Raw genomic sequence first — 24,189 nt, 5'->3', positions numbered from 1 at the left:
TTTTTCACTCTTGCTTCTTAAATATTTTCTGAACTGACAACTAAATTTAACTGGTTTAGAAAAGCTGGTTACTATCATTCCTTTTGATGACTAAATCTATTAATCAATAAATGAAAGATTTCTAGGTATCACAAAAGGATATAATAAGGGTTTTCTAACAACAAAGAAGCCATTCGGGCTTCTTTAATCATAGGACGAGCCATTAGTGTTCGTCGTCTCCAGTAATGCTAAGGAAAGAAAAGATGGCATACTTAAAGAATATAATAACCACATCTGTGTTACACAATATGTTAACAAATTAGGGATTAAGGCATTATAATAAGAGTCTTACATGATCTCCTGTTCCAGCAAGATGAATGCATACAGGTTTATATTTGCTGTTCCATTCTTTAGGAACAATAAGTTGGAACCTATTTAAAATAAAACAGATCTGTGAAATTCTCTTTAAAAGGTTTTTTAACACAAACTTTCAAATTTGTAAAAGTTACATAATTAAATTATTTGGGAGAAAAGATCATTCAGAATTTTGACATAAAAATTATGATTAATTAATGTTTGCACAAAGGCAACTAAGATATAAATTTGCTTTGTGTTAGCATATTAAAACATTCAGTACAATATAAAACATAGAATTTATTGTAATCATTTTTACCTTGTTCAATACCACTTTATAAATGCATAATGAAGTATTCTTATTTTGCTGAGATATTAATATATATGAGTAAGTCTTAGAAAAAAACAACTCTTTAGATAGCTCTGCTTCTTCTCGTTGTAGGAATAATGCTTAGTTGTACAAGCTGTTAATGTATCAATAAAATAGTTTGTTATCAATTTTGTTTTTCAATTTGGAGTGTAAAAGCAATCCACGGCAGAAAAAAAGTTTTCTCTATTTGTCATCTTCGTACTATAGTATTTCGCCTTTAATATTTTTTTCCTATAGAACTTTTTAATTGTTATAAAATACATATAACAAAATTTTCCATTTTAACCTTTTTTAAGTTGTATGGTTCAGTGGCATTAAGTACATTTACGTTGTTGTGCAACAATCAACACCATTCATAACTTCATCATAAATGATAAAGTTCACCATTCAAGAACTTTATCTTCCCAAACTGACTTACTTGTCTTTTTAATTTCCTTAGCAGATGTTTTAGAATTATTATCATAGTATAATATTACACTTGGTCAGCTCAAAGTTTGACCTTAGGTAGCTGCGTTCTCAGGCAACATAAACCTCAATTCTGAGCTTATTTTGCTTGGACAGGGGACAATATCCCTAGTTATCTGTTATCAATAAATTATTTAATACAGAACATAGACAAGTACATTTAGAAGGGTTCAATGGTTATTTCTGTTTTGTGCTCATGGCAACTAACTCTTAATTTTTATTCTCATAAAACTAGCAATGTTAACAACTCTGCTTTGTTTTGCATTCTCAGAACTATCCTGCTTCTTGATATTTTGATGATTTGTGGGAAATGAAAACATTTAAAAATGTTTTCCATAGAATGCTGGATATCGCTGCTATTTTTTTCTTCCTTCTGTCCCATAGCAGTGCATATAGAGGCTTCATTATGGAGAATAGCTTTAAATTAATAGAAATCTTTTATCACAGTAATAATGACCACTTGTTCAGCAGACGCTCATTAATTAGTCTGTCTGCTCTTATTATAGTATCTTCTCACAGAGTATCTTCCAGTGCCCCATGATAAATGGGTATAGTTCATGTGAGCTTCTCTGCTAGAGTTGATTGGAAGCCTGGAGTAGGCCAAATTAGGGCAATAAGATTTGTTCTTTTGGTAATCTGGAAGTAAGACAGACTCTAGATTCTGTTGAGCTTTTGGACATGAAAGCTTTGCAGAGGTGTGGTAGCTATTTTTTGTCAGTTGCATGAGAAACAGAGAAAGCTAACCTACCCACAGAGAAATGACATGGGTCATAAAGCAGAGATAAGAGACCATGAAGCATGCAAGAAAAGGAAGTAGGTGAAGTATCTATATAGATCTTAATGGCTTCCCATTTTCAGCTTCTAAAATCTCTTTTTAAAAAATAACATAAACATATATTATTAGTTTAAGGTGTGTAACATAATGATTTGATATATGTATATATTGTGAAATGATCACAACAAGAAGTTTATTTAACATCCATCACCACACATAGTTACAAAATTCTTTTTACTTGTGATAACTTTTTTTAAGATCTTACTTTCATATGATCTCACTGATATGTGGAATTTAAGAAACAAGGCAGAGGATCATACGGGAAGAGAGGAAAAAATGAAACGAGACGAAACCAGAGAAGGAGACAAACCATAAGAGACTCTTATTAATCTTAGGAAACAGACGGTTGCTGGAGGGGAGGGGGGTAGGGGGATGGGGTAGCAGGGTGATGGACACTGGGGAAGGTATGTGTTGTAATGAGCACTGGGTATTATATAAGATTGCTGAATCACAAACCTGTACTCCTGAAACAATACATTATATATTAATTAATTGAATTTAAATTAAAAAAAGAAAAAATATATATAAAATAAAATGAAATAAAAAAAGATCTACTCTCATAGCAATTTTCAAATATACAATATTTAGATTAACTATAGTCACCATGCTGTTATTACATCCTGAAGACTTATCTATTTTATAACTGGAAGTTTGTACCTTTTGACCACTTTCTCCCATTTCACCCACCACCCCCGCCACCTCCAACTCTGGCAACTACCAGTCTGTTCTCTGTATCTATGAGTTCAAGGTTGTTGTTGTTTTAGATTCTACATATAAGTGAGATCATATGGTATTCATCTTTCTCTGTCTGACTTATTTCACTTAGCATAATGGTCTCAAGGTCCATCCATGTAATTGCAAATGAGAGAATTTCCTTCTTTTTTTTGTCTGGATGATACTGCACTCTCTCTATATATACCACTTCTTTATCCTTTTATCCACTGATGGACACTAAGGTTGTTTCCATGCTTTAGCTATTATAAATAATGCTGCAATGAACATAGGAGTACAGGTATCTTCCCAAGTTAACATTCTTATTTCCTTCAAATAAATATCCAGAAGTGGAATGGCTGGATCATATGGTAGTTCTACTTTAAATTTTGAGGAACTTCCATAGTGTTTCCCATAGTGGCTATAGCAATTTACATTCCCACCAACGGTACCCAAGGGTTCCCTTTTCTCCACATCCTCACCAATACTTGTTATCTCTTGTCTTTTAATAATAGCCATTCTAACAGGTGTGAGGTAATATCTCATTGTGGTTTTGCTTCTGGTATTTGGTATTTTGGGGTCTGTTTTTATGCCACACCATTTTCTTGATGGTTAGTGATGTTGAGCACCTTTTCAGGTATCTGTTGACCACATTTATGTCTTCTTTGGAAAATGTCTATTCAGTTCCTCTGCCCATTTTTTTTTAAAGATTCTATTTATTTATTTGACAGAGAGAGACACAGCAAGAGAGGGAACACAGCAGGGGGTGGGAGAGGGAGAAGGAGGCTTTCCACTGAGCAGGGAGCCGGATGCGGCGCTCAATTCCAGGACCCCTGGATCATGACCTGAGGCGAAGGCAGACGCTTAATGACTGAGCCACCCAGGCACCCCCCTCTGCCCATTTTTTAATCATTTGTTTTTTGCTATTAAGTTGTATGAGTTTTTTTTAATTTTTTTATTTTTTTAAAGATTTTATTTATTTGACAGAGAGAGTGAGAGAGGGAGCACAAGCAGGGGGAGTGGGAGAGGGAGAAGCAGGCCTCCTGCGGAGCAGGGAGCACGATGCGGGGATTGATCCCAGGATCCTGGGATCATGACCTGAGCCGAAGGCAGACACTTGACGACTGAGCCACCTAGGCGCCCCAAGTTGTATGAGTTTTTAAATATATTGGCTCATTTGGTCCTGGGATTGTCGGGCTCCCTGCTCAGTGGAGAGCCTGCTTCTCCCTCTCTCTCTGCCTGCTGCTCTGCCTACTTGTGCTTTCTCTGTGTGTCAAATAAATAAAGAAAAATCTTAAAAATATATATTTTAATATTAACCCCTTATCAGATAAAGGATTTGCCAATATTTTCTCCCATTTCACAGGCTGCCTTTTCATTTTGTTGATGGTCTCCTTCATTGTGCAGAAGCTTTTTAGTTTGATGTAGTTCCAAGTTGTTTATTTTTGCTTTTGTTGCCTTTGCTTTGGTGTCAGATCCATAAAATCAACTCCGAGACTGATGTCAAGGAGGTAACCACCCATATTTTCTTCTAGGAGTTTTATAGTTTCAACATTATGTTCAAGTCTTTACTCCATTTTGAGTTAATTTTCATTTGGTGCAAGATATTGGTCCAGTTTCATTCTTTTGCACGTGACTGTCCAGTCTTTCTAATACCATTTATTGAAGAGATTCTACCCATTGTACATTCTTGGTTCTTCTGTCATAAATTAATTGACCATATACGGTGGGTTTATTTCTGGGCTCTCTATTCTGTTTCATTGATCAATGTGTCTGTTTTTATGCCAATACCATATTCTTTTGACTACTATGGCTTTGTATTATAATAGTTTGAGGTCAGGAAGTGTGATGCCTCCAGATTTGTTCTTACTCAAGATTGCTTTGGCTAGTCAGGTTTTCTTGTGGTTCCATACAAAATTTAAGATCATTTCTTCTATTTCTTTGAAAAATACCATTGGAATTTTGATAGAGATAGCACTGCATCTGCAGATTGCAAACGTATGGACTTTGTAACAATATTAATTCTTCCAATCCATGAGCATGGAGTATCTTTCCATTTATTTGTGTCATCTTCAGTTTCTTTCATCAATGTCTTATAGTTTGCAGCGTACAGGTCCTTTCACCTCCTTGGTTAAATTTATTCTTAGGTATTTTATTCTTCTTCATGCAACTGTAAATAGGATTGTTTTCTAATTTTTCTGAAGGCTTATTAGTGTATAGAAATGCAACTGATTTTTGTATATTGCATTTGTATCTTACAACTTTAGTGAACTTGTTTATTAGTTCTAGCAGGTTTTTGGTGGAGCCTTCAGGCTTTTCTATACATAATATCATGTCATGTGTAAACAGAGTTTTATTTCTTCCTTTCTGATTTGGATGCCTTTCTTTTTCTTGCCTAATTGCTCTGGCTAGGACTTCCAATATTCTGTTGAATAAAAGTGGTAACAGTTTGCATAGTTGTCTTGTTCCTGATATTAGAGGAAAAGATTTTAATTTTTCGCCATTTAGTATGACATTAGGTATGAGCTTGTTAATACATAGCCTTTATTATATTGACATATGTTCCTTCTATAAAAGTTTGTTGAGAGTTTTTATCATAAATGGATGTTGAATTTTGTCAAATGCTTTTCCTATTTCCATTGAGATCAACATATGATTTTTATCCTTCATTTTGTCTATGTGGTATGCCACAGTGATTTGCAGATGTTGAACCATCTTTGTATCCCTGGGATAAATCCCACCTTTTTTTTTTTTTTTAAAGATTTTATTTATTTATTTGAGAGAGAGAATGAGAAAGAGAGAGCATGAGAGGGGGGAGGGTCAGAGGGAGAAGCAGACTCCCCCCTGAGCAGGGAGCCCAATGTGGGACTCGATTCCAGGACTCCAGGATCATGACCTGAGCCGAAGGCAGTTGCCCAACCAACTGAGCCATCCAGGTGCCCAAATCCCACTTAATCATAGTATATGATCCTTTTTGTGTATTGTTGAATTTGGATTGCTAGTATTTTGTTGGGGATTTTTACATCTATGTTCAGTAGGAATACTGGCTTGTAATTTTCTTTCCTTACGGCTTCCTTGTCTGGTTTTGGTAATAAAGTAATGTTGGCCTCGTAAAATGAATTTAGAAGGTTCCCTCCTCTTCAATTTTTTCAAAGAGTTTGAGAAGGATTATTATTAATTCTTCTTTAAATGTTTGGCAGAATTCACCAATGTAGTCATCTGGTCCTTGACTTGTCTTTTTTGGGAAATTTTTGATTACTGATTAAATCTCCTTATGGGTAATTGGTCTGTTCAGATTTTATATTTCTTCATGATTAAGTCTTGGTAGGTTGCACATTTCTAGGAATTTATCCATTTCTCCTAGGTTATCCAACTGATTGGTGTATAATTATTCACAGTAGTCTCATGATTTTTCCTATTTATGTGATATCAGCTGTAATGGCTCCTCTTTCATTTCTAATTTTACTTGAGACCTCTCTATTTCTTGGTAGCCTAGTTAAAAGTTTATTTTATCTTTTCAAAAACACAACTCTTAGTTTCATTGATCTTTTCTATTATCTTTAGAGTCACTATTTAATTTATTTCATCTCTGATCCATACTAATTCCTTCCTTCTACTAACTTTGGGCTTGGTTTGTTCTTTTTTTAGTTCCTGGTGTAACTCAGGTTGTTTATTTTTATAAAAGTTCTTTTTTTTTAATGTAGGTGTTTATCACTATGAACCTCCCTCTTAGAATTGCTTTTGCTGTACTCCATAAATTTGGGTATGTTGTACTTCCATTATCATTTATCCCAAGGTGTTTTTGATAGATTTTTTTAAATTTTATTTATTTATTTGAGAGAATGAGAGAGAGAGAGAGAGCATGAGAGGGGGCTGGGTCAGAGGGAGAAGCAGACTCCCTGCCGAGCAGGGAGCCCGATGCGGGACTCAATCCCGGGACTCTAGGATCATGACCTGAGCCGAAGGCAGTTGCTTAACGAACTGAGCCACCCAGGCGCCCAATCCCAAGGTGTTTTTGATTTCTCTTTTGATTTCTTCTTTGACCCACTGGTGTTTCAATAGCATGCTGTTTAATCTACACGTATTTGTCAGTTTTCCAGTTTTCTTCTTGTTTCTAGTTTCATACCAATGTGGTTGGAAAAGATGCTAGATATGATTTCAATTTCTTAAATTTGGGGTGCCTGGGAGGCTCAGTCATTAAGCGTCTGCCTTCGGCTCAGGTCATGATCCCAGGGTCCTGCGATCGAGCCCCGCATCAGGCTCCCTGCTCCACAGGAGGCCTGCTTCTCCCTTTCCCACTCCCCCTGCTGTGCTCCCTCTCTCGCTGTCTCTCTCTCTGTCAAATAAATAAATAAAATCTTTAAAAAAATTCTTAAATTAAGATTTGTTTTGTGACTAATGTATGATCTATCCTGGTGAATGCTCCCTGTAAAAGATGCTGTTGGATACAATGTTTTGTGAATGTCTGTTAAGTCCATCTGGTCTAATGGATAGTTTGAGTTCAATGTTTTCTTACTGATTTTCTGTATGGATTAACTATCCATTGTTGCAAGTCAAGTATCAAAGCTTCCTATTGTTATTGTATTGCTGCCTTCAAGTTTGTTAATTTTTTTTTATGTATTTAGTTCCTATGTTGGGTGCATAAATATTTACAAATGTTATATCCTCTCATTAGATTGATCCCTTTATCATTATATAATGACCTTCCTTGTCCCTTACCAATCTTTGTCTTAAAGTCTATTTTGTATGGTATAATATAGCTACCTCTACTTTCTTTTGATTTTCATTTGCATGGAATATCTTTTCCATCCCTTCATTTTCAGTCTGTGTATGTCCTTACATCTGAAGTGAGTCTCTCTTTAGCAGAGAGAGAGAGTAAGCAAGCTCAGCGGGTTATATACTTACCTAAGTATTCTCTACACCCAACGTGGGGCTCAAATTCACGACCTTGAGATCAAGAGTCCCATACTCTTCCAACTGAGCCAGCGAGGTGCCCCTGAAGTGAATCTCTTATAGGCAGCATACAGTTGGGTCCTGTTTTTTAATCCATTCAGGCATTCTAAGTCTTTTGATTAGAGAATTTAGTTGATTTACATTTAAAGTGGTTATTGATAGATATGATTTACTATTGCCATTTTGTTTATTGTTTTCTGATTGTTTTATTATCCTTTTGTTCCTTCTTTTTGTCTCTGTGATTTCATGATTTTCTCTAAGGTACACCTAGATTTATTTCTTTTTTGTTTATCCAGTGGGTTTTAGCTTTGTGGTTCTATCAGGCTTATATAAATCATTTTATATTTATAAATCTATTTTAAGGTGATAACAACTTAAGTTTGAATACATACTATAAAGCTCTATATTTTTATTCTGCCCCAACCCACGTTTAATGGGAGTAATGCCAAATAATGATTGTAATTAATACTAGCAATTCAAAATAACATTGCATTGATTTTATTATAATTATAAATAAAAAAATAACTTACTTTAATTTTCTGATTAAAAATTCTTACCTTGCAATAACAGATTCAATTGGCATTATATCAGGCACATAGTGGGCCATGGGGGAAACAAAGTGCCCATCTAGGATCTTACAGTCTGATTGCTCTTCAATCTAAAAGAAAAGCAAAACCAAAATGTATACATGTAGACTAAGATATCTTGGTCTATCATACATGTTTTCCTATAAAAACAGTTCTATTCAATTAAAAACTTTTTTTCACTGATGACTACATATTCTTTTGTCCCAGTCAGCTTTCTTTCTTTCTTTCTTTAGGTTTATTTATTTTAGAGAGTAAGAGTGAGTAAGCTCAGCAGGTAGGGGCGGAGGGAGAGAGAGTCTCAAGCAGACTTCGTGTTGAGTGCAGAGTCCAACATGGGACTTCATCTCACGACCCTGGGATCATGACTGAGCCCAAACCAAGAGTCTGACACTTAACTGGCTGTGCCACCCAGGTGCCACCCCATTCCCAGTCAGCTTTTTAAAGACATGGCTTTTATACACATTTCCTTTCCTTTTACATCCTTTATTACAGGCCAGTTGGAAAAGTAAACTATAGGGTGCCTGAATGGCTCAGTCGGTTAAGCATCTGCCTTTGGCTCAGGTCATGATCCCAGGGGCCTGCTCTGCAAGGAGTCTGCTTTTCCCCTCTGCCCCTCCCCCCACTTGTTCTCTCTCTCTCAAATAAATAAAATTTAAAAAAAAAGGAAAAGTAGGGGCGCCTGGGTGGCTCAGTTGTTAAGCGTCTGCCTTTGGCTCAGGTCATGATCCCAGGGTCCTGAGATCGAGTCCCGCATCGGGCTCCCTGCTCTGCGGGAAGCCTGCTTCTCCCTCTCCCACTCCCCCTGCTTGTGTTCTCTCTCTCTCTCTGTCAAATAAATAAATAAAATCTTAAAAAAAAAAAAAGGAAAAGTAGACTATAAATAAACCTCATTTGTACAACAGCATGAAATAAGTCAAAATAAAATACTAGTTGGAAGAACTTAAAAATATAAAATAACCATAAGAACAATTTACAAAGAAACCGTAAAAATAATTTACCAAAATCAAATAAGAGTTGACTTGATGTTAAATATATTAGAATGGCTCATTTTAAGAAATCCATTGACACAATGAGTCATGTAAACACATTAAATAGGGAGAAATATATATTTACATACACAGCAAAGGCATTTGCTAATATTTAACACCTAAACTTTCCCCTCCTCAAATAGGTTTATTCTTTTTTTAAAATTTATTTATTTATTTGAGAGAGAGAGAGAGCATGAGCATAAGGAGGAGCAGAGGGAAAGAATCTCAAATAGACTCCTGCTGAGCATGGAGCCTGACACAGGGCTTGATCCTACCACCCATGAAACCATGACCCAAGCCAAAACCAAGAGTCAGATGCTTAACTGACAGAGCCACCTAGGTGCCCCTCAAACAGTTATTTTTGTTTATATATTATTTTTAAAAAAGATTTTATTTATTTATTTTATTTATATGAGCAGGGGGAGGGGCAGAGGGAGAAGCAGACACCCTATTGAGCAGGGAGCCCTACACAGGGCTCAATTCCAGGACCCTGGGATCATGACCTAAGCCGAAGGTGGGAGCTTAACGACTGAGCCACCCAGGGGCCCCAGCCAAGTTATTATTATTTTTTTAAAGACTTTATTTATTTATTTGACAGAGAGAGAGATAGCAAGAGTGGGAACACAAACAGGGGGAGTGGGAGAGGGAGAAGCAGGATTCCCACAGAGCAGGGAGCCTGATGCGGGGCTCGATCCCAGGACCCTGGGATCATGACCTGAGCCGAAGGCAGACTTTTAATGACTGAGCCACCCAGGCGCCCCACCAAATTATTATTTTTTAAATAAAAAATCTTTATCAGGTCAGTAGTCAAAATTAAATTAGCACCAAACACCACATATTTTCATTAAAATTGGAAACAAAAAATTGTATCTGTAGATACTATATATATCCAGCTCATTTTAAAATACAAATTCTAATCAGTAGTGTCAGGATCTTACATTAAATAATCCACATTTTTTTAAAAGATTTTATTTATTTATTTGAGAGACAGAGAGAGAACACAAGCAGGGGGAGCTGCAGGCAGAGGGAGAGGGAGATGCAGGCTCCCCACCGAGCCCTAGGACCCTGAGATCATGACCTGAGCCAAACACAGACACTTAACCGACTGAACCAGTCAGGCGCCCCTCCACATTTTTTTTTTTTTTGCAAATGACTTAAATGCTACTTTATCATAAAGTAAGTTTTTTTTGTTTTTTGTTTTTAAAGATTTTATTTATTTATTTGACAGAGAGAGCATAAGCAGGCAGAGCAGCAGAGGGAGAGGGAGAAGCAGGCTCTCTGCTGAGCTGGGAGCCCATGCAGGGCTCAGTCCCAGGACCCTGGGATCATGACCTGAGCTGAAGGCAGATGCCTAATCAACTGAGCCACCCAGGCACCCCTGGCAAATTATTTTCAATTCTTTATTGGTTCTTATTAGCCTATCTTTTTTTCCCCCATTTTTTTTTTAAGTTTCCAAGTTTTAATTTAAATTCTAGCTGGTTAACATGCAGTGCAATACTAGTTTCAGATGTAGAATTTAGTGATTCATCATTTAACATACAACACCCAGTGCTTATCTCAGCAAGTGCCCTCCTTACTACCCATCACCTGTTTCACCCATTCCTCCATCTGCCTCCCCTCTGGTACCATCAACTTGTTCTCTATAGTTAAGAGTCTGTTTCTTTGCCTCCCTCTTTTTTCCCTTTGTTCATTTGTTTTGTTTCTTAAATTCCACATGAGTGAAATCGTATGGTATTTGTCTTTCTCACTGACTTATTTTGCTTAGCATAATACCTTCTAGCTCCACCCATGTTGTTGCAAATGGCAAGATTTCATTCTTTTTTATGGTTGAGTAATATTCCATGATATATATATTCCATGATGTATATTTATATCCCCCACATCTTCTTTATCCATTCATCAGTCAATGGACACTTGGGCTGTTTCCACAATTTGGCCATTGTTTATAATGCTTATCAGCCTATCTTTTATTTGTACTAAATCTTGCTGTTTTGATCATGCTGCAGCTTAATAATACCTATTGGTAAATGACTGAACTAGGTTTTACTTAACACTCTTCTTTTTTAGGTATTCCTGATCTGTTCATACTCTCATGGTTCTTCCCAAAATACTTTTAGGATCCTTTTATAGACTTTAGTTCTAAACTGAATATTTTAACTAGGATTGCACTGCATTTTTTGAAAATGGTAAGGAGACCCAATGTGTATGATATGAAATTTCTAATCCAAGAAGTTTTTATATTTTAGTCTTTGTGCCTCCTAGTATGGTTTTAAAGTTTTCTTTTTGTATAATTTAGAAGAATAAATTATTTGATAAAGGAGGTAGCACAGATTAATGTGAAAGGGAGTAATAATTCAACAAATAATGTTGGGACAACTGGCAATTTGGTAAGAAAAAAAGGATATTTTAGAACCATAAGTAATACAGATTTAAAAATTAAGCTACAACTCAACAATAAAAAGATGAATAACCCAGTTAAAAATTAGGCAACGATTTGGGGCACCTGGGTGGCTCAGTCAGTTAAGTGTCCAACTCTTGATTTCAGCTCAGGTTATGATCTCAGGATGGCAAGATCAAGCCCCATGTTGGGTTCCACACTCGGTGGGGAGTGTGCTTGAAATTCTCTCCCTCCCCCTCCGTCCCTCTGTCCCCTGCCCTGTGCTCACTTGCTCTCTCTCTCTAAAATAAATAAATAAATCTTAAAAAAAAAAAGGCAATGATTTCATAGGTATTTCTTCAAAGAAGATATGCAAATGGCCAATAAGCACATGAAAAGATGCTCAACATCACAGTCCTAAGGGAAAGGCATATCAAAAATCACAATAAAATACACTTCACACCCACTAGGATGGCTGTTTAATACAAATATTAGTGAGAATGTGGACAAACTGGAACCATTATACACTGCTGGTGGGAAAAGTAAAATGGCGCACTTTGGAAAACAGTTTTTAGTTTGTCAAAAAGTTAAACATAGAATTACCATATGACCCAGAAATTCCAGTCCTATGTATATCTAAATAATTCAAAACACATATCCACAAAAACACTTACACATGAATGTTCATAGCATTGTTATTCATAATAGTCAAAAAGCAGAAACCTAAATGTCCATTAGCTGATAAATGGATAAACAAAATGTCACATATCTATACAATGGAATATTATTTAACAATAAAAAAGTGAGGTATTGTTAGATAACATGGATGAACCTTGAAAATTTGTTCAGTGAAATACACCAGACACAAAAGGCCTCATATTAAATGATTCCATTTATATGAAATGTCCAGAATCAGTGAATCCATACAGAATAGCAGACTAATGACTGCCAGCAGGGAGGAGGCTGTATGGAAGTAGGAAGTAACAGCTAATGGGTATATGGTTTCTTTTGGGGGAGATAAAAATATTCCAGAAGTAGGTAATGATAGTGGTGATGATTGCACATCTTGGGAATGTAGTAAAAAACAAAACACTGAACTGCACACTTTAAAAGGGTGAATTCCATGGCAGGTGAATTATATCTTGGTTTTTAAAAACCAAGAGAGACGGTGATGGGGAGAATACCAGGAGAGGAAGGAACTCTGTAAGAATGCATTCCAAAATCTGAACAGTAACTCCTCCTTGGGAGAGAAATGGAATTAAGTGGTGGAAAGTGGCAGAAAGTTATAGAGTTTTGATTTTTTACTTGGTATAATTTTAATTTGTTTAAGCCTATGATTTTTAATAGAAAAAAACAGCGATAATAGAAATATTTAGCAAAATTTGAGGGAGAAGTGTTCTAAATCCAGAAGCTACGGAAAGAATAGCTATATGGTATAGAAAAGGGATTTCCAATTTATAAAATTTTGTTTTTAGCAGTGGAACTGTTTTGAAAAATGAAATCTCCTAAAGATATCCAATACATAAGAGATGAAAGTAGAGTTACTTCGGTTGAAGGACAATGAGGGATGTGAAGTCCATGCATTTGTACCCCCTCCCCAACAATACCTCAATTATCCAATTACATAAACCTAGAACTGCTGTACAGAAAAACATATGGTTGCTAAAAAACAAAGCTATCTCAAATATATTTTCTCATCATCTCTAATGTTACAGCATTTTCTTTCTACCCTTCTCCCATCAATTAACATAACATTTCCCTGATGTTATTTAGAAGCTGTTTTAATGGGGCGCCTGGGTGGCTCAGTCGGTTAAGCATCTGCCTTCAGTTCAAATCATGATCCCAGAGTCCTGGGATTGAGCCGCACATCTGGCTCCCTGCTCAGTGGGGAGTCTGCTTCTCCCTCTCCCTCTGCCCCTCCCCCTGCACTCTCTCTCTCTCTCTCAAATAAATAAATAAATAAATAAATTAATTAATTAATTAAATTTAAGAAAAATAGAAGCTGTTTTGGCAACAACTTCTCATGTGCTGATTCTCCAACTAGAATACTTCCCCGTATTACTTATAGTTCTTCTGAGATGTTGAATAATTTATTTTAACCCTCCTGATCCTAAAGATACAAAACAAGTCTCAAAAAGATCGACACTTAAATATTTTCTTGTATTTAGGCAAGTACTAAATATATGCTCTCAAATATACATGAATGATAGTTATTATAATCATCCTCTTAGGACACATAGAGTATTTAATAATATTAAATGAAAAATCTATACTCATGTTTTAGTGTTTACTGTTATTATAGTCTAACATTCAACCTACTCTTTGTTTTTTTTTTTTTTTAAGATTTTTATTTATTCGATAGAGAGAGCCAGAGAGCACAAGCTGGGGGGGGGGGGGGTGCGGGGGGGGCAGCAACAGATGGAAGGGAGAAGCAGACTCCCTGCTGAGCAGGGAGCCTGATGTGGGACTCGATTCCAGGACCCTGAGATCATGCCCTGAGCCGAAGGCAGATGCTTAACCAACTGAACCACCCAGGCACTCTCAACCTACTCTTGACACATATTTATGTTAAACCAGAATTGGTGTAACTTCATTTCTTTTACTTAAATACCTTATCGATGTGTACTGGATAATCACTTGAAACCAGATTCTGACATCTTTCTCGATTTCCAATCATCTTTCTGAATTCAAAGAGTCTATTATGATAAGGGGGAAAAAGAAAAAATTCAGTATGCCCATTGTATTGAGAGTGTATAATGCTGAAAAATTTGCAAGTCCAATTTATAAGCTATGTCAAAATTTAATTTGAATCATTAGAGAAAAAGATGAGGCTATTGGTTTTTATTCAAGCTGGACATTTTGTCTCATAAAATATGTGAGAAATATCATTGTTCAAAAAGCAGTTAACATATAGAAGACTCAAAATTAAAGGCATAAATCCTGAAAATTCATTTTCTTAAGTACAGATATTTCCATGAGCTACAGTATAGCTCAGCTTTATTGTCATTACAAATTCAAGTTACCCAAGGAAGTTCGGTCCCTGGAAACTCTAAGCAACTTAAAAATAATTAAAGTTAAAAATCTAGCTTGTATTTAAAGGCTCTTTATTTTTAACTTTAATTTTAAAATTACTTTTAAAATAGTTCACTTTATGATTATACGGTTTAAAACTTAAAAGAAATAATTAAAAAGACAAACGACAAAAGGAAATAATTACGTTTCACATACTTCAATGCTTAATTTGCCAGTCATTTGTATTTAAAGGATTTTTTCACTGAAAAAAAATTTTAAATGTTTACTAACAAATTTAGAATAAGCAAATTTGGAAAAAAAAATGTTTACCTTTTGAGATCTTCTGGCCTCCCCCATCCTCTGATAAAAAGTTTTGTGAGGAGAAGTCTCCGGTACAGAATATCTAACTTGCTCACACCCATTAGTAGCAAACAAACATCTATGAAACAAGATTTAAAATGACTTTAAAATATTTTATTTTAGGTAGCAGGTCAATTTTCTAACCATCTCTTTAAATATCAGTTAAAAATTAAAGATTGATCTACTCTCTTTGCAACTTTCAAATATATAATATATATTTTTAACTATAGTTATCATGCTGTACATTACATCCCCAGAACTATTTATCTTATAGATCTTAGAAGTACTCATCACAAGAAAAAAATTTGTAATTCTGTTAGGTGATGGATGTTAAACTGATTGTGCTAATCATTTCACAATATATACATCTATCAAATCATTATGCTGTCAACTTTAAACTAATACAATGTTACATATTAACTATACGTCAATAACACTGGAGAAAAAATTAAAGACTGAGATTTAACTATGTACCTTGAATTTATTCTCCTGGATATAGATACAGAAAAAAAGAACTGGGATGAAAGTAGAGAAGATGAACTCTGTGTTCCTTTAGGGCAGGATCTTCCCATCCTCAGCACAGTGACTAACAGTAACACTCAGTATTTATTGGATAATAATTGTAGTGGCTATTATTTATGTAGTACTGTATTATCTGCCAAGCACCATTTTGTAAAACTACACACACTCTAACACACACACACACACACACTCTTGTTTAAAATTCCCAGCAACTTTATGAAAAAGGATCTATTACCCCAAGATGAGGAAACTAAGCCACAGAGAAAACAGGTGATTTATCTAAGGTCACACAGCTAGTGGTAGGCTGAGCTAGAACTGAATCCCTGGCATACAGCAAGATCTAACTACTATTCTACACTGCCTGTCTATCACACTAGAGTGCATGAAAAGTAATAATTAAGCAATGCTACTATGTTGTACCACTTTTCTATTTTTTCCAAATATTTCTAAATTTTTTTTTGTTTTTGATTTTTTTTTTTTTTTAAATATCTGCCTCTGTCTTTTCAAATTGAATGGTGTAGTTCTGACTTGTGGGCAAAACCTGATTCAGTTTCAGGGTTTATTCTACTTAGAAAAATGGAAAATGGAAATGTTCATTTCCATTAGTGAGCTTTAGTAAGTACTTATCTATTATTTTGACTGTTCTCATGGAACCACCACTTATGTTTTATACTTTTGCTCTTTGATCTGTAACAAAATACAAATTTAACTTAATGCTCCTCTTTGTTTACATAGGTATACAATCTAACCCACCATCCAACTGGGCTGGTACTTTATTGTTTTTATGACTGGAGCAGCAAAACCAAATCCTTCATATTGCCTCTCACAACTCTCAGGACCAAGAACAAGCATTTACTAGATAAGGTACTTGTTAAGCAATATAATCTATAGTATTTAGCATTTTTTAATACCACCCAACTCTCTTTTTCCCAATTCCCATGTGTTACTCAATTTTTATTCTTGATAAAAGTTTGGTTTTGGCATAATCATGCTAAGGAAAATAACCCATAATGTATATCCAGCTTTCCTTAGACTACTTATATCACCATCATAAATAAACAAACTGGTATTCTGATTACTAGACGACAATGAATTATCATCAATTAGTTCCCCAAAGCTAAACCATTCTAGGATGGCCTAACACAAACTTAAGTTTCTGAACTTTTAAGAATATCTCTTTTTTTCATGTAAGCAAAAAGTATTTATTAAATGCTTACTATATGCCAAGAATTATTTTAGGCCCTGTGTTATAAGATGACCAAGGCACATTCTTCCTCTCACAGACCTTATATTTTAGTGGAGGAAAACAAATTACCAAAAAAAATTAAGCAAAGAATAGATAGATAATGACAACACTATAATGATAACAATAGAGTGTGATAAATACCAGAAGCCTCCTTTTTTTTTAATTTTTCTTAAAGATTTTATTTATTTATTTGACAGAGAAAGACACAGTGAGAGAGGGAACACAAGCAGGGAGAGTGGGAGAGGGACAAGTAGGCTTCCTGTGGAGCAGGGAGCCTGATACAGGCCTTGATCCCAGGACCCTGGGATCATGACCTGAGAGGAAGGCAGATGCTTAATGACTGAGCCACCCAGGCACTCCCAGAAGGCTCCTTTGATAGTTGAAAAAAGTCCCACTTAACCAAAGAGGTAACATTTAAGGCAAGACCTATATAACGTTGAGATGCTGGCCAACACTTTAAACTGTAAATCTCATTAAAATCTATACTTCCTGAAGTCTACTCATGGACAATGTTCCAATGAAATATGTAAAAACTATCTAGTCAATAGGTAAAGGTAAAGCACAGGAACAAATAATTAATGTAAGAGGAAATGCAAGAGAAAATGATCACATAAGTCTCTATTTGCTAATTCAAAGATGCTCACTGTAACATTTTAAAATTTAAACAATACAGAAGTAGGTATAGTAAAAAAGGGAAGAATAATCTTGTTTCCATTACCTCCAATTCTACTTTTCAGAGATATTTAGTACCAACAGTGTGGAATCTTTTCTTGTTGACATTATTTACTTACCTATACAAACTTTAAAAAAAACTTGCTAGTTACATTACACATTTTTGGCAGTATTTAACAACATAATAATATACAGTGTAGGAGCACCTGGGTGGTTCGGTTTGTTAAGCATCCAACTCTTGGTTTTAGCTCAGGTCATGATCTTGGGGTCGTGAGATTGAGCGCCACAACTGGATCCATGCTCAGCACACAGTCTGCTTAAGATTCTCTCTCTCCTTCTCCCCCTCCCCCCTGCTCCCACTCTTTCTCTTTCAAAAAAAAAAAAATATATATATATACAGAGTAAAGATGAGAAGTCTCTCTTCTTTACTTCTGCTAAGTTTCCTCTCTTTCTAAAAAGTAAACACTGTATTTAATGCTGTATACCTGTGACCTCTATATATTTATACATGTACACGTATTTTAGGAGTTTCTGATGTGTTTGTTTTTAAACACAAAAGAGACCAATTTCATTATTTGTCTTTTTCCAATGTTGTTCCATACCCTGCTGATTTATAGGACTGCCTTATTTTTTTCTATTAAGAGATGAGCTTAGGGGCACCTGGGTGGCTCAGTCATTTAGCGTCTGCCTTCGGCTCAGGTCATGATCCCGGGGTCCTGGAATCAAGCCCCGCATTGGGCTCCCCACTCTATGGGAAGCCTACTTCTCCCTCTCCCACTCCCCCTGCTTGTGTTCCCTCTCTCACTGTGTCTCTCTCTGTCAAATAAATAAATAAAATCTTTAAAAAAATAAAAAAGAGATGAGCTTAGCCCATTTATATTTACAACTATGGTATTTTTTGGGTTTAGTTCTTTTAGACTTTTGGTTTTGATTTTTCACTTTTAAAAAATTATTCACATTTAATTGTTTTACATTTTAGTGTATATAAATTTGAAAGAGATATATTTAAAGTTCAATATGTCATAATGGCTAAGAGCATACACTCTTCCCTGGGTTGAATCCTCTACCATGTGACTTTGAGCAAGTCACTTATCCTTTCTGTGAGTCATCTGTAAAATGGGAATAATAACAGTACTTACCCCTTAGGATTGGTATGAGAAGTAAATGAGTTACCATTTATGATGCATTTAAACAGTACTTTGCAAATTTAAGTGCTATACCTATGACTAATAGCAACAATATAATTGATTATCCTTATTGTGGGGTCTCCCAATCAAATGGGGTGCCATCAAATGTGGGGTGATCCAATCAGGTAGAGGCTGGGGGTACAGGTGGTGAAAGAATTCACCCAAGGCAGAATAACAGAGATAAAAGTTTACAGAGTACACCACTAGGAAGTGGCCAGCAGGACAGCAAAGCGAAGACTGCCACAAGACAGTGGTGGGAGGCCACAGTTTGAGGGCAGAGGAGGGAGTACAGGGAAGTATGGAATTTTCCCTTTTTTTTTTTAAAGATTTTATTTATTTATTTGAGAGAGAGAGAATGAGAGATAGAGAGCACGAGAGGGAAGAGGGTCAGAGGGAGAAGCAGACTCCCCGCTGAGCAGGGAGCCCGATGCGGGACTTGATCCCGGGACTCCAGGATCATGACCTGAGCCGAAGGCAGTCGCTTAACGAACTGAGCCACCCAGGCACCCCTGGAATATTCCCTTTTTTGGCAATCTTACTAAAGTAATCTTAGGTAATCAAGCGCGGGGTCTGGGGGAGCACGGTGGGCAGAGGGAGAGGAAGAGAGAGAATCTCAAGCAGACTCCCGCTGAGTGCAGAGCCCCAAGCAGGGCTTGATCCCAGGACCCTGAGATCATGACCTGAGCAGAAATCAAAAGTGGGATGCTCAACTGACTGGGCCACTCAGGCGCCCCAACTAATTCCTATTTTTTAAATCTAGAAATCTTTGGGGCACCTGGGTGGCTCAGTCGGTTAAGTGTCTGCCTTCGGCTCAGGTCATGATCTTTGGGTTTTGGGATGGGGCCCCACAGTCGGCTCCATGCTCAGCGGGGAGTTTGCTTCTCCCTCTCCCTCTGCGCCTACCCCCTGCTCGTGCACTCGCTCAAATAAATAAATAATCTTTAAAAAATCTAGAAATCTTCTATAAACTTAGATCTAGTTCTAAAACCTATATCCCATTTTTAAAACCCCTTTCAAGCAGCTCTTACAAGTGTTGTTTTAGTGTTTGAACGTCTATAATAAGTTTTCCATATACATCCCATTTGTTTGTCATAACTTATAAAATATCCTTTTTGTAATGTAACCAATAGTATGTTCAATCCATATATTAACTTAGTAACACTGTTATTATTTTTTTAGTCTTTCCATCCAGAGTTTTATTTCCCCCATTAATATTTTATTCTACCCTTTAAGTATTTTTATGAAGCATGTTACATGACTAACAAAATATTTAGTATTTGTGATAACTACTATGAAAAGGAATCCTTTTTCCTTATACTTTCTCTTTAGATTAATAATACTATTTCCTAAGAAAACAGTTTATTCTAGATTTTTTCCTTTAATCCCACAACTTTTGTATTAGAATTGCATTCCAGGAATGAGTATATCAAATATTTAGGGGGAGATTTATTCCTCTGTGATGGGATATGCATCTCTCCACCATACCATGCTATTCCTCCAATTTCTTACAAGCTAAGCCATATCAGAAACCCAAGATCACAAGTCATAAAGCGAAAAAGTTCAATGCATGTTACGAACTTTCAGGATTACACTTCTTAATCTACTGTCCTAAGGATTTTTATAAGTCTGCCTTTAAAACAGATATCTGATTTTATCTGATTAATATTTTTCTAAGATATCTTTAATAATACACCTAGTTAGGAGAAAATAATGATTTGAAAATGAAAGAAAAAGCTAAAGAATATTTTTAAAAGGAATCTGTACTAACTATATCCAATTACAAAATGATACCTTGTAGAATTCTGCATGGAAAAATATTAAATAAATGACATAAACATAAAATCTTAGTGTCTGTTGTAACAAGTTTAAAAAATAGTATCTCAAAAGAACAATGTTATAAATAGAACAGAGGAGAGATCCTGCAAACTTTTCTATAAAAGGTTAGATAGTAAATATTATAAGCTTTGCAAGCCAAGAGGTGAAATCAAAGGTATTGTGTAGGTACATAAAAATCACAAAAAAAGAAAACTAATATTCACATAATTTTTGAGGAAATTCAAAATATAATAATAATAATAAGCAATCTTTCGTAATATAGGTCTAGAAATGAGAGGAGTAAAATTTTTTTCTTGGGATTTTGTGTAATGGGGGTTCAAAGTTAGTGCCCTTATCACCAAATTGAGTACTAATGTTCATGTGTAAAAACTGTTCTTAGTTTATGGCCCACACAAAAGCAGGCAGGTTGGCCCATAGGCCATAGTTTGCTGACCCGTGGGCTAGAAAAACCAAATGAATCATAGATATGTCACAAATGCCACAATAATGTCACAAATGCAAAAATACAACTATAAAACACTACATTAAAACGATAAATTATCCAATCCTATAAAATGGTATAGGTAAAATGTAAATATTGATTTTAAAAGAATTAAACATGTCACAAGGTAGACCTAAAATTAGTATTCTATCTAAAACAAACATTAGTTATTTAATTAGCTGTGTTTTGTCTGCCTTCTTAAAATTTGTAATTTGGTAGCTAAAAGGTGGAAAAAACTCACATGTCTGTCAATGGATGAATAGATAAGCAAAATGTGGAGTATACATACAATGGAATATTATTCAGCCTTAAAAAGGAATGAAATTCTAACATATGCTACAATGTGGAAGAACCTTGAGGACATTACACTAAGTGAAACAAGCCAGTCATAAAAAAACAAATACTGTACGATTCTACTTATATGAGGTTCCTAGAGCAGCCAGATTCATAAACAGAAAGAAGAATGGTGGTTACCAGGGGCTGAGGGAACAGGAAAAGGGGTGGGTATTGTCTAATGTGTAGAGAGTTTTGGTTTTGCAAGATGAAGAGTTCTATAGATGAATGGTGGTTAATGTTTGCACAACAGTATGACTGAACTTAATACCACTGAACTGTACACTTAAAAATGGTTAAGATGGTAAATTTTATATGATGTGTATTTTACCACAATAAAAATAATGGAAAAATTTAGAAACTGGAGTTAATTTGATAGTCTCTCTACAAAACTCTTCAGAAGTTAATTGATACTTTCTTTCCCTCTTGGTAACTTTCTCAGTAAGTATAAGTAGTTCATTATCCTACTGATCTAAGAACAGAACTCAAAGCATGTATTATTCTCTTCAAAAAAATGCTACGGCATAATTTAAATACCTAAACACCTCACTAATGCCTTTAAATAGAAGAATTTGAAGAACAGATCTCTTTAATTGGTTTCCCCCATCTTCTCAATTCCCCTTTCTTGAGGATTAGTTTCCAAGAACCCAGCCTACATGGGTTTTCTGCTTTAGGGTCTCATCTAGCTTTAATCAAGGTGTCAGCTGGGCTGTATTCTCATCTGGAAGCTTGACTAGAGAAAAACTTGCTTACAAGCCCACTCAGCTTGTTAGCAGAATTCATTTCTTCACAGCTATAGGGCTGAGAGTTTCAATATTTTACTATTTGTCAGCCAGAGGCCAATCTGAGCTCTTAGGGGCTATCCATGGTTCCCTACCACGTGACTCTCTCCACATACGTTCACAAAAGGGCAGCTTACCTCTTCAAAGCCAACAGGAGAGTGAGACTGAGTGTTCTAGCAAGGCAGAGTCTAATATAACTTAATGTAACCATGGGAGTGTCATCCCATCAACTCTGCCACATAACATATCATCATGGGCCATTTATTTTCTCTATAGTGGCTGGAAAAGGATGGGGGTTAACGTCTTCCTTTGTAACATAAACAGCATCAATAGCAGATTCCATATTAGCATTAAAAAATCCCAAATTCTGGGGCACCTGGGTGGCTCAGTTGGTTAAGCCGCTGCCTTCGGCTCGGGTCAGGATCCCAAGGTCCTGGGATTGAGTCCTCCATTGGGCTCCTTGCTTAGCAGGGAGCCTGCTTCTCCCTCTCCCTCTGCCTGCTGCTCCCCCGCTTGTGCTCGCTCTGTGTCAAATATATAAATAAAATCTTTAAAATAAATAAATAACCCCAAAATTCCAACACTTGTATTTTACAGTAAGAAGAAAACTGTTCATGAAACATCCCATTTTTCTACCCAATATTCTTCTAAGATGGTAATCAAAGGCAAATATACAAAAGTAAAAAGTTCAAGAGAAGCAGGAAAGGACCTGAGAACAATGAACTCTTCGAATACTTTGTAAAGTAGCATTGTTTATTATATGTCTAAGTTGTTTAGTCATTTCTAATTTTCAACCCTATACCAGAAAAGCTTTCCAAATCACTTTAATTCCATATAATATGGGCCATAACAATCAACACCTCAAATCCAGAGCCAGCATATCCCTTGCTATATTTACCTGCAGTGAACCACTGACCAGTAAGTTATAGAATGTAAATCAAACACACACATAACCTGCTGTAAGTTTGGCTATAGAGTTGAGGATTACAAAGAACTTCTTAAATTCCATTTCAGTCCCAACAACAATATTAACGTCCAGGTTTTCTGGGACGTTCTAAACACATAAGTCTAGGTAGGGCTAACTGCTATCCCGTGCCACCATGAACAGATAATAATCCAAGTCCAGAGTAAAGATAACTCCAGTTCACCAAAAAGAGGCACTATTTAGAGCCACATCAGATACTTAAAGCACCTACATCAGGCTGGATTGACACCAGTGAGCTTCCGCAGAGACAGACCTATTTTTGAAGTATGTATCAAGCCAAACTGATAACTGTCATCTATCTATCTATCTATCTATATTTAAAGATTTTATTTATTTATTTGACAGAGAGAGACACAGCAAAAGAGGGACCACAAGCAGGGGGAGTGGGAGAGGGAGAAACAGGCTTCCCACCAAGCAGGGAGCCCAATGCGGGGCTTGATCCCAGGACCCTGGGATAATGACCTGAGCCGAAGGCAGACAATTAAGAGCTGAGCCACCCAGGCGCCCCTGTCATCTATATTTTTATATAGCCAATGCCAAATGAAAACTCAAAGTACTTCTACAAAAACAAGCTTCTACAAAAGGAGAAGTTCTATTACAGTGCCAAGGAATGAAGTCTTTCCTAGAAATGAGCTCTATTGCTGAAGTGGCACTCAGTGTCTGTATGCCATATAGTACTTTTATCTCCTATCACTCTAATACTTAAGCATTTACACAATGCAATCCTAATTTTTTTCTGGATTTTTATCCTCATAAAGTTGATACATAAATAGGAAGTTTATTTGTTCATTTGTTTTGAGGGGTGGACATCTATTCTAAGCAGTCATCTAAGGAAATTCAACAGGTGATTGTCTCATATCATCATATGAAACATTCAGCAAATAATCTAATCTCTTTTCAAACTTAGCTCTTCTTTTCCATGGGCTTTAAAGAAAGTAATTATGATTTTTAAAAGATTTCTTAAATGTTTACTTTGTGTAGGTGCACTGTTCCTAAGAAATGATTTTTTTCTTTGTTTTTTTCCCTATGGTACAATACATAGAGCTTATTTAGATTTCACCGGTTTTACACACTCATTCCATGTACTTTCATGGTCTAAAGCCATCACTTGGAG

General features: G+C 35.9%; 1 protein-coding gene across 5 annotated transcripts in view; it reads right to left on the bottom strand.

The window, feature by feature from the left end:
* Positions 1-24,189, bottom strand: part of ABHD18 (abhydrolase domain containing 18) — a 51,772-nt gene that overhangs the window by 25,561 nt on the left and 2,022 nt on the right. For all 5 annotated transcript variants that reach the window (XM_027597855.2, XM_027597852.2, XM_027597856.2 and 2 more), the window contains exons 2-6: positions 15,002-15,110; positions 14,271-14,355; positions 8,225-8,325; positions 332-410; positions 143-227 (exon numbers count right to left, since the gene is read on the bottom strand). In XM_027597855.2, the coding sequence (XP_027453656.1) occupies positions 143-227; positions 332-410; positions 8,225-8,325; positions 14,271-14,355; positions 15,002-15,093 (442 nt within the window). In that variant the 5' untranslated portion in view covers positions 15,094-15,110. The remainder of the gene's footprint in view (positions 1-142; positions 228-331; positions 411-8,224; positions 8,326-14,270; positions 14,356-15,001; positions 15,111-24,189) is intronic.

This window comes from Zalophus californianus, chromosome 2 (assembly GCF_009762305.2).
Source record: "Zalophus californianus isolate mZalCal1 chromosome 2, mZalCal1.pri.v2, whole genome shotgun sequence".
Classification (NCBI taxonomy): domain Eukaryota; kingdom Metazoa; phylum Chordata; class Mammalia; order Carnivora; family Otariidae; genus Zalophus; species Zalophus californianus.
Note: the sequence above shows the minus strand (reverse complement) of the source record. Positions and strands in the feature narration are given on the sequence as shown.